We start from the raw sequence: 11,583 nt of genomic DNA, 5'->3' as shown, positions 1-11,583 counted from the left end.
GTTGCATTAATGTTGCACTAGTGTTGCACTAGTGGGCAATAGTGCAGCCAAGAAAAAACGCTACTAAAAAGCGCCCTGCGTTGCGCCACTGTAAAAATGATCACGTGACCGATGACGTGCTTCACGTGCTACGTGCTACGCATGACGCATACACAAAGAAAGTCCAGTCGCGCCGGGGTGATTTGTGCCTTCCTGTTGCGTATTCCGACCTCGACCCTCGACTTCCCGTGCCAAGGAAGAACGGTGTAAGAAACCGAAGAACCATGACTTTCCGGCGACGTGCGTCAACTTGACATTCACGATACACGATCGATCGTCGGCGGGTCGGCGCGAGACGAGAGCGACGAACACGTGGGAGTCACGCGACAAACGACAAGACGAACAACGAACGAACGGATTCGCGACGAGGACGAGACAAGGCTTCGAATTGAGAAGTCGCGAGCGAGCGGTGGATTCGAGGCGATCGAAATCCAAGGAGGTCTCAACGGTCAACGTATCGAGAAAACTCACTTCGGCTAAGTATTCGGCTCACTTTGCCACTTGCGACGCACCACGTGTCGTCATCGCGGTCTAACCTAACCTAACCTAACCTGAGCTGCGCGCGAGGAGAGGTCTAAATATCGTCGTCGACGTCTGCTGGGAAAGCTTCGCGCCGCGCTCGAGCCTCGAGATCTCGACCAGACGACGCGGAGGCGCGAAGTGGGAGTAGTGGGTAGTGGGCTCCGCATCCGCATTGCCGCATTGTGTCTTGTGTCTTGGAGCGCGCGAGAAAAAGCCGCTACGATCGGCTAACCTGTATGATCTGTACGTCGACGAGCAGCTCGAACAAGTGAGTAAAGACAACGGCCTGTTTTTCTTAGTTTTTACTCTCCATTTTCTCCTTCAATTTATGCTTTTCTTGTGCCTCTTGCGTTCGCGCGCTATATTCTGTTCCAGTTTGAGTGAATAGAACGATTGGGTGATTTATCGAGAAGAGTCAGTATGTGTCAATATATAAGTTAACGCGCAGAAATAATGCAGGACTCATCGGCGGCGAATGGATCCCTCGGCGAGTTTCGAGTCGGTTTTCTTCAGTACGTCGAGATACCAATCACATTTTAGGTTATGAGAAAGCTGCAAGTAAATAACAATACGATTTTTTAACCCTTGGAAGTAGTGAGCTGGATTTTTCTACGTTTCTTACATGGAACAAAAAAGTTTTAAATGTATCCCTTTTAATGTAACAAAATTGGCCGACATTTTTTTGTGGTTTTTGCGTAGTTAGAGTTGTGATGAAAGATGTGACGGAAGGTAGCAATGGTGGTGATTTGCTTTTACAAAATAAGATTATAAGGTGTTGATTGTTTTTATGCCAATTGCTTAGTTGTATTTCTAGCTACGCATTCCAATCCTGCTTATAAGTATTTAATAGATTGATTAATCTGGGTTGTAAATTCAGACCGAAGGTCATTAACACTAAGAAAATATTTTAACCAAGTTTGTAAGTAGACTTTGAATATAGGTTAACTAATGCAATAATACAGGCAGCGTTCCGATATATGTTACACTATAGATTTGTAGTACTAGCGGTGAATATCGTAACTTTATTTACATTTAAGCTGGGAAGGGTCTTCTTTTGCCTCTTTCAAAATGTCCGAAGACAATGTTCCGTCCGTTATGTCCGTAAAGAGCAAAATTCCATGTTTGATAAAAATTGCCATGTTTAGTGATTTTAGAGAAAACAGTTTGATTACTATTACACTTTTTTCTGCAAGATATAATGCGTATTTTAAGAAGACTTATAATCCACGCTAAACATATTACAGATGGACTCCGACGAGGAACTGTTTGATGCGACACCGAGTTGTAGTACTTCAACGAACACGAGTTTGAACTTGACGCAGCAAGCAAAGGATTTAACGCTGGATTCAACCCTAGAGAGAGATTCCAATAATGTGACGACAAAAAATATTTCGGTGAAGCTTACGCGTTTACCAGATGCAAAGATAGAGAAAGAGCTGCAGACACATTTGCATTTAGCTAAAAAGAAAAGACGTTTTTTATGGAAATTTGGACAGGTTTGGACAAAAGGGAGGTCTGAGAAAAACGAAAAACGAAAAAAATTCTCTTTTTTTATACCTTCGAGATCTCTACAATTCCAAAAGATGGAATCTACTACCACCGAAGATATATCGATACTGTCGAAAGATAGAGAAAATGAAGAAAATACACCCTTGAACGATTCGTATGATGTAGAAGTATTATCCGAAGGAGATCAGGAGAACGAGCAAGATGCACAAAGCGAGACTAATAAAAGTTTCATTTCATCGACGAGTCAAGCGCAGAAAGAACTAGAGGAAGAAGAAGAAGAAGAAGACTCGTATGCCGCTAAAACTTATGTATGCGCACGTACTTTACCTTACGAATTTCATCGGAAAAGTGGCAAAATGTTTGATGATGGAACCATTGTGAAAAATACCACTCCTTCATTTTTGTTGTCGCCAAATAGCGAGAACGCAGAGCCGAGTTTGCACAGCAACACATCCTATCTGTCTGAGTGTTCGTCTTCAAATAGTGCAAACGCGACGAAAAGACTGATTCATTCAAAATTGAAATTTATGGCCAAAAGAGTTAAGGGAAACCAGTTGGATGAATGGAAATTTAAAAGAAAGTATACTTCATCTGACAGTGAAATTGAAGAGATGCCTTTAAAAAAAAGACGTCGAAGAATATCATTGAATGAATCTGATAATAAAGATATATCTGTAAGTAATGCGGAAGCGATTGATAATAATAATAAAGATAACAAAGAAAATAACCGGAGTAAATCTCATTTGTCTCTTGAAAAGATTGATAAAAAAGAAACGGATATACAGGTTAAATCGGCTCGGGTTATTTTAACAAAATTGGAAGAAATGGAAGATGAGGATGTTATAAAGTGGCGAGAGATCAAAACGAAGCCTTTAGATATTACCGCATCTGAACCAGTAGAAAAACAACAATTGGACCGACTGGAGCTAGTACAAAATTTGGTAACTTTAGAATCTCAAGATAAATTAATTTTGCCGCGAGAAGACGGTTTGTTGGAAACAAAAGAGCCTCCTATTTCTAAGGATTTTCCATTATCTAGGAACGTTGAAAGACGCCTTGCGCTAAAGTCAAGGTGGAATAAGATAAGGAAGAAATATAAATTGTTCAGGAAGCCTAGAGTTCTAATGATAGATCTGGATACTTTATGTTCTTCCAAGGATGGCAGATATTCGGCGATCGAGGTCGATCGTTTAACTAAGGAATATATGACCTTTGTGATAAATTATAATAGCCAACATGAAACTCGTAGGTCAAAGACGTATAGACCCGCGCACTTACAAAAGAGAAGTACGCAGAGAATACCAATAGACGCAGAAAATACCGCAGAAGATAATAATACAAGTCCTACTTTGTCCAGAAGACAAAGTACGAACGAAATATTTAAATCACGGTTTACAGAAAAAAGTTCAATAAAAGGTACAATTCTCTTCAAAGTAATCTTACTTAATTTTATTATTTTTTTTTTATAATAATTTGTTTAATACGATTTTGTTAATTCCAATTTTTTGTTCCAGACGTTCAAACCGTACAAAACAGCGATGAAGATGTGCCGTTCAAGATCCATCGAAAGGTCATCCAAAATTCGAGTAAATCTTCTTCATCATCAGGGACGTCCGAGAAGAGTGGTCCTTCATCACAGAAGCGTTTAGAAATATGGCGAAATGCATTTCGCGTAGTGACGACCTCGGAAAAACCGCAAAAGAAAACCACTTTTGCGCAGTCAACGTCAACGTCACAAACACCCCTTATTTCGCGAAACTCGCCGAAGAAATCGGTGGTTGCGAGATGTGAGAGTGTTTTCACTTTGCCTTCCACATCTACCTCGTCTTCCCCAAAACACAGTACACTGGTCAGATCTCCTAGAAAACTCGCTTCGCCGAAGAAACAAACAGAAGCCTCAGCAAAGCCGACGAAGTGTAACACATCTAAGCCCAAGTCATCAGTCAGCAGTAAGAATCTTCCAAATGTTGAAAAGAACATCTCCAATAGCGACTTTACTCAATCTAAGGAAAACACTGTTTCTAAAAGTCCATGTAAAAACGCAAAAGAGGTAGACGTTGCTATATCAGACGCTTTCTTAAATTCGAGCAAGAAGATATCAAACACGACACGGAAATCTCATCAGAAAACGATCAAGTTTGGATCAAGAATTCTTTTGGATATGTCTGTAAAATCGATAATCCCAGACATGCACGGCGTTGAACGGCCACTACGCAGAAGGGACCAGACATACAAATGTACCGTGTGCAACGAGTTGTTCGAGAATCGGGAACAGTTGGTGAAACACATGTTGATCACCAATTTTCATAATACATGTAGAGCTGGGTGGGCATCTAGCAATGCATCGACATCTGAGGAAGCCTCGATGTTAGACAAAACAGTCGTGAGTAAGAACAGTCAAAATTTGGAAAGGTCGAAACCGTCGACATCGCAAGAGCAATGTTCTTCTGTTAATGGAGAAGGTAGTTCGCATCAATCGGATAAATCTATTGTTGATTCTGACATGGAAATCTCGTCCTCTTCTTCCTCGTTATCACCGAGAGTCGTCAAAACGCACCACGAACGTTCTAAGATGCCACTTAAGAAAACTAAGGCTAAATTAACGACTAAGTCAAAGTCCAATCTGAAACTGGATTCGTCAAATAGGGCGAAAAGTTTAAGATCCAAGAATGTGAAATTGAATCGTTCGAGGAACTCTAGAATAAGACGGAAATGCACGATTTGTTTGCAGGTCTTTGATACCTCTTATCAATTGTTTCGGCATACGTTTAAGCATATGGCCCACGATCTCAAGAGTATGTACACGACGATTAAAAAGATTAAGATTGCTACTTCGCAAGAGTCTAACGAGAATAACGATCAGGTCGATGATGTAGGAGAAAATGCTACTTCGCAAGAGTCTAACGAGAATAACGATCAGGTCGACGACATAGGAGAAAATTTGGTAGAAGCAGTTATGGAAGAGGTCGAAGTAGCCAAAAACGGTGTCAATGGTCAAGAGAAGAGATCAGAAAATACAAACAAATCAAGCGCGGAGAATCCTGTTGCTTCAAGAGTAACACAGCCCGATGCAACTAAGGGAAGAAGCGATGCTTCGAATGTGTCGGCGGCAAACACTGTAGAACGAGACTCACAAAGACAGTCGGCACCTGTAGCGAAGAATGTACAAATTGCGGAGAAAGTAAGAACGTGTGTCGCTGAATCGTCTTCGGAACAATTTTCGAAGTCCTTCACCATCTGCGGATGCCACAGGCCCAAGACGAGCAACGAATCACCGGTTCAGATCGAGATAGTTTTGTTGTGCACCATTTGCCAGACGCTGTTTCGACGCTTCGAATGCTTCGAGGCGCACTGTGCGCAGCGTTCTGCGGAAGGCACGCTCTGTAACAAGAACCGACGGAACGGTAGGAAGTCCACGTTGCTCTGTGTCAACTGTCAGCAGACACTGAACTCTGTCCAGGAGCTGGGCATTCACTTGGTGATGCATTCTCGGCTCTATCGCGCAAGCACGGCGACTTTTTGGTGCAACATATGCAGGGTGATCTTTTATGGTCTCGGACAGCTCTTCACCAACCATTTCCAGAATCACGCGAAGAACCCGTTCTTCCTGGCTAGTCGTCTTTCGTTTCCGAGGCCTTCCTTCATCGGCTCGAAACTTATTAAGTTTCGGTCGACGGACAACGACAATGACCAGTTGACAGAGGATTATATGCAGATAGCCGATTATGTGTGCCAAGATTGTAGAATACCCTTCATGACATTGCAGGCTCTGAAATCGCACAAGATGATCTGTCCAAACGCCACTACCACGTCTGCCGATCCTCGTAGTGGATCATCGAACTCGATCACATTCACTAAAATACCAATTATGCTGATATGCGGATTCTGCAACAAGACGTTTTACAGCAGGATGTCTTTTGAAGTGCACTCATTGGAGCATACGCAGAAACGGGATGTGCATCTGCACTATACTTGCGTGGCTGTCACCGCCGTAACGAAAGTATATATCTGCAAAGTGTGCACAACCATGTGGCAATCTTTGCAGAGCTTCGAGGAACATTGGCAGACTCATGCTGCGCTGCAGGAGGACTATATATGCTCCCGCTGCCGTAATCATTACAATAGTATCGATCTGTTTCAGAGGCATGAGAGCGTGCACAGGAGCAACAACGAGATGCAACAGATGCCGATCACTTGCGAGGTAGTCTATCGCGATATCAGTAACCTGAACTCCACGAATCCGCAAAAAGACGCTGCTGGAGATGATTTACCTTATATGGATTTGACTTGTTTCAACAACGATCTCAACGTTGAGAAGACTGTGAACGGCAAATCACGCGAAATAGATGAGCTGACTCAATCAGTGCTGGAGAAAATCTTGTTTGGGAATCGACCCGCACAAGAGGCGGTAATATCGCCAGAATTATCAGTAGGCTCCAATAAAGAATTACAAGCAACCAAGAAGGTTTCGCAGGTTCCGGTACAAGTTCCTTCGCCCAATGTCGCAGTCACGCAGTCGAGACGAAGTAACAACAGCAATTTGAGAAATTGTGATGATGATTCTGATGAGGAAGAGGACCTAACGATAGTGTTGTCGGAAAGTGAAGAGAGTTCGGTTTCGAGAAATATCGACAGCACGCCTTCCATTAAGCGTCCGAATACGCAAAAGAACGCGAAATCAACATCTAATTCTGCTGTTACTGATGAGCAAATACAATGTTCCAACGACGCGGATTCAGCCGTCGCATCAACCTCGAACGACGTGAGTATAAGTGCGAATTCAAATGCCCGACATAGCGTAATAACTCCGAGGGAATCCGCGAACACGCAGCTGAACACAAATGTGAGTAATTCAAAGGATGACAAGATATCTGATGCAAATAAGACTCTCGAGAATTGTGTAGATCACTCAGACGCGAATTCTTCGAAAGAATTGTTGCCGAAGAACGCCATGAGCTCCGTGCCAAAGTCCTTCTTGCGCGTCAAGTCCTTGGCGGAACTCACAAATAATCACTTCTGCCGGTTGTGCGGTATGTCGTTCGAATCCCGGCTCAAATTGAGAGGACATGTGCCGGTATGTACACATATACACAACATGCAGTTGGCTCGCCAAGGCAAGCAAGATGGTCAAACTTCTTCATCCGATAACGCGCAAGCCCGGCCGGCGAAACCGATTAATCCCGTGGTATCCGTGCCTACGACATCGACCCAGGAATGTCCCGTTCCTTCTGTAGCGTCGACCGCCAACGTGCCTCCATCCAGCAGCGTGCGTCCGAGTACACCCATCCGAGTAATTGATACCACCAACTCTCGACAATACCAAGTGATCGGTGTGAAGCCACTGAATTCGGTCAAGTCTAACACGATTGCAGATGTATCAAAACCGAAAGAGACGCTACCTCGTGAAGCGACGCGTCCATTGAACAATGTCGGTGCTACGCCGCATAGCTCGCAGAAGACAGCTTATCATCAAAACTTGCCGGCTCATGTCAGCCATCCATTAAAAAAATCAACTCAACTTACTCAACAGCAACAGAGTACTGGCACCGTAGCAATTAAACCGTTCTTACAAACTGCTTATCAAACACCCAGGCCTCCTCCGCCACCATATCCACAACAGCAACAGCCGCAGCAACTGCAACAACAGCCGCAACACTTTCAACAGTTACTACAAGTGCAACAACAGCCACAATTGCAACAACAGCCTCAGCAGCAGCAATTTCAAAAACAGCTGCAGCAATCACAGCTGCAACAGATACAACAGCAACAACTACCGCAGCAACTACGACAACAGCAACAATTGCGACAACAGGTGGAGCAGCATCTGCAATACCAGTTACAGCAGCAGCAGCAGCAACTGCAACAACAGTTACAGCAGCAGCAACAGCAACAATCACTACAACAATCGCAGCAACTGCAACAATTGCAACAGCAGCAACAAACACAACAATTGCAAATGCAACCGCAACAACCGTTGCAACAGCAGCAACAGCAAATGAATATTGGTAATAACGTTATGCAATACGTAATATCCAAGGAGGGCCAGTCTTACCTATTGTCACCGAGCAACATGATACCAACGAGCTCGGATAATGTTATGCTTGTTCCCGTGAACACAATGCACCAGACCTCGAAAAATCCGGATCGCTACGTCTGTTTGTACTGTCCAGGCTTCGAGTGCGGCTCGGTGCAAGAATTCACGTTACATGAGCATTCGCCGAAGCACGAAGCCCGCAGCCATTACAACGGCGTTGCTTATGTACCTCAAGCGTAAACCGTCAGTGACATTCATATTTCTTTACATCCTCGGCACAAAAAAAGACGCTGAAGTTTAGGAACACTTACAGTCACTAACCGATAAAGAGAAATTCTATACCATTTTAATTGACATTTTGATTGCGTGATTCTGATTGAATGCAATCGAAGTATAGTTTTTATGAGCTCTTGTTCCGCTAATGATGTATATAAATGCATTTTTGTCTGAATAGGAGATATTCTGACCAATCTTTTCAGCACATCTAGAAACGATATATAATCATTTATATTTGTCTAAGTTGATTAAACGATACAATTTATCGTTATAATTAGTTGCTACTTAATCATAAATTGCGAGGATTTCGTATGTCATTAAAGAAGATAAAATACCAACAATTTAAATTTATAGAAGATATAGATATTAATTTATATTGTAAACGATTATTTAACATGTGCCACAATCATGATTTGTATTTTCTACAAAAATTAAAATATCTCTTATTGTATCGGTGCTGTATACAAGTGTTCATTCACCAGCAGAGTATACTTTGCAAAATAATTTTATGTTACCAGATAGTTAAATTGCTAAAAGAATGACCAAACTATTCTTAGTACCTGTATGTCAGGAATACCGTTCGCATCAAGTGCAACAATTGAAGAGTATTCTCGGAAATACAAAGACTAAAATTAGTATCTAAATCAATTTTAAATGGTTGATATTCTTTTCTTGTACAGCAACCTGTTAACAATAACGTTTGTATATGAGTACGAAATTAGCACAAAATAATACCGGATATGTATTTCGAGAAGTGGTTCGAACGAATAACGGAACATACGTCTCTAGCGATTGCACGTACTTCTACTGAAGAATAAGTGAATGAATTTTTATAATGAAATAGCATTTCGCAGTTGATTCTATTTAAAACAAAGAATCAATCGCTTCGCCTTTTCTTTGATTCCTTAACGAGAGATTTTATTACTCCAAAATAATACTTTGTATGTATCTACTATATATACTTAGAAGAGATACGTCATTAGAAAACACATTATAATTAATATCAATACATTATCGCGATTTGTTAATGCTGTTGTTATTATGTGAACAATTTCAGTACTATTAAGATTTTCATTTGAGAGATTTATAGATTTGATACATTATTTAAAATGTCTGTAATATAAAATTTGAAGACAACGAAATTTCAGGAAGGTATTTACAATACGAAATTTAGCAGTGTGATAAATATAAATAAATGTTTGTTTACATTAACTAAATTTTTCTTTGCCGACACTGTATTTATCACTTCTTTACATTTATATATATTTTTTATTGCGAACTATTTTAATATTTTGCAATCGTCAAGGCTATTAATCCATTATCGATTGAAACGTTGCACCAAATGTTGATCTTGCATTAAGTTTTTCGCTAAAGAAAAGTCAATTTCAATACTTGTCCATTTGCCCATTAACGTTTCAGTTAATAATGAGTACACTTTCATTCTTTTTAATACATTAACGTTTGTATACTCTCCAAGATAGAGTATGGAAGAAGTAAAGTAATTATATATCAAGGATATTTAAAGTAATTATCTTTTTGAAATTTGTACTTTACATTGTAACAGCAGTATTGTACATGATATTATTTGTCCGTCACGTTGCGTATGTCTATAAAAGATTAGCTCTTAATTTTAATGACATATTCTTCGCAGACGATTTTCTTGTCAATCGCGATTTTGTAAAGCGAACAAAATAACGAAAATAAAATATATGATTGATATAAAACAATTGACGAGTTCTGATATAGAGCCTAATTATTTATTCTAGTTACTCTAGAGTCTAGATTACCAGCTTTATTTCAGGTTATTATCATTTGTATAGCATTGGTGAAAATAATAAACAATTTACGTTATTTGTATCGTTGATACGGAGTTTTTCAACTCGAGATTTTGGTATTATTGAGATGTTAAAAATTTTGTAGTTGTAAGAAGTACATATTACGCACTCCTGCGAACGCATACTGTTGCAAATTCCTATATTTACGAAGCGAAAGAGAGATGATTGCGAGTGTGACCGAATGTATCTATAGCGTCTATCTTGGAGCAATGCAGTGATTCACAAAAGTATTCGTATTCCTTTAATTGTCCTGAACATGTTTTAAGAGAGATATTGTAGGATTCTTGTCAAGAGGAATGTATACCGCGTTGAATTGTGAGCTTTCGATTGGTTTTACCTTTATTGAAAGATAATAATTCATTAAAACATAACTAAGACACTATGGAACTTTGATTAAAAATTTCCGTTTATATTATAACTATATTATCTTTACATCAAGCTTATTTTAATCGAAAGTGTTTAATCAATGCAATATACATGCAATATACATGTATTCCTATCTCGATAAGGATTCTTTCACATCTCTAGCAAAAACATAAAGTAAAATTATTAAGTAAAAATTTAAGAGAACCCGAATACTTTTTTGCCACATGTGTACATACACATTTACATAATATTGTAAAACTTTGTACTGCATACTTGTAAATAGACATTTATCGAATATTAGAACTCGAGATTTCCGGAAATCCATTGTTGTGTAACGGCAACTCGCGTTGCCGTCTCATTGCAAGATTAAAGTTGAACAATATATCACTGAATATTTTCTGATACCGAAATTATAACGCTGTTAGACTCATTGAACTTGGTAATATTCGAGATTTATTCATCGAATGAAATCATCTTTATTTTTAATAAAACGCGTTAATCACATTTCTATATCTGTCCCAGAAAGTATTATGATATATTGCTTTGAAATTTTGAATGTTTTTAAGATAATTTTAAGACATTTTATGCGAATAAATTCTGATTCTATATGACACAAAAAGCATATAATTGATGAGTGTCAGAATAATTCGTGTAATGTTTCTCACTCTTAATGCCTATCTTTATTTATTTGAGATTATTTGTAGACTTTTTTTTTTCTCATGGGCGAAACAAAAATTAATTGTATGGAAACTTAGTAATAAGAAGAAAAACAAGAAAGAAGAGCTGATGTTAGGGAAGACCAGGGCTCGTTGGTACAAGATTCTGACAAAATTATGATAGGACGCGTAAAATTTGGCACGTAAAATTTTGACAGCCTTCTCACCGCATCTGAGAGCATTGTACCAATTTATATCAAAAGACGAAAATATGGGTGAGATAACGTAAGTTAAAAAAATTAGTATAAAGTATAATATTGTACGATAAAGAATATTATTGTAAGAT

General features: G+C 39.6%; 1 protein-coding gene across 4 annotated transcripts; it reads left to right on the top strand.

Annotated features, from left to right (window-relative positions):
• Positions 1 to 140: 140 nt before the first annotated feature.
• Positions 141 to 11,487, top strand: LOC143907371 (uncharacterized). 4 transcript variants are annotated; one of them, XM_077424116.1, is made up of 4 exons: positions 141 to 829; positions 937 to 1,073; positions 1,806 to 3,486; positions 3,585 to 11,487. In XM_077424116.1, exons 3-4 carry the CDS (start codon positions 1,806 to 1,808, stop codon positions 8,342 to 8,344), a joined length of 6,441 nt encoding a protein of 2,146 aa, XP_077280242.1. In that variant the 5' UTR covers positions 141 to 829; positions 937 to 1,073; the 3' UTR covers positions 8,345 to 11,487. The 4 variants fall into 4 exon arrangements, with proteins under 4 accessions (XP_077280242.1, XP_077280243.1, XP_077280241.1 ...); XM_077424117.1 differs by having other exon boundaries at positions 937 to 1,101; XM_077424115.1 differs by having other exon boundaries at positions 937 to 1,119.
• Positions 11,488 to 11,583: the final 96 nt, after the last annotated feature.

Source organism: Temnothorax americanus, unplaced genomic scaffold, assembly GCF_048541705.1.
Source record: "Temnothorax americanus isolate GAGA-0224 unplaced genomic scaffold, ASM4854170v1 Scaffold8, whole genome shotgun sequence".
NCBI lineage: Eukaryota > Metazoa > Arthropoda > Insecta > Hymenoptera > Formicidae > Temnothorax > Temnothorax americanus.
The sequence above is the reverse complement of the archived record's forward strand: the minus strand, read 5'-3'. Positions and strand labels throughout refer to the sequence as shown.

Excerpts from the sequence above, each read along its gene's own strand:
- LOC143907371 (XM_077424115.1), top strand. Across the intron at positions 3,487-3,584 it reads AGAAAAAAGTTCAATAAAAG|ACGTTCAAACCGTACAAAAC; the intron begins GTACAATTCTCT and ends TTTTTGTTCCAG.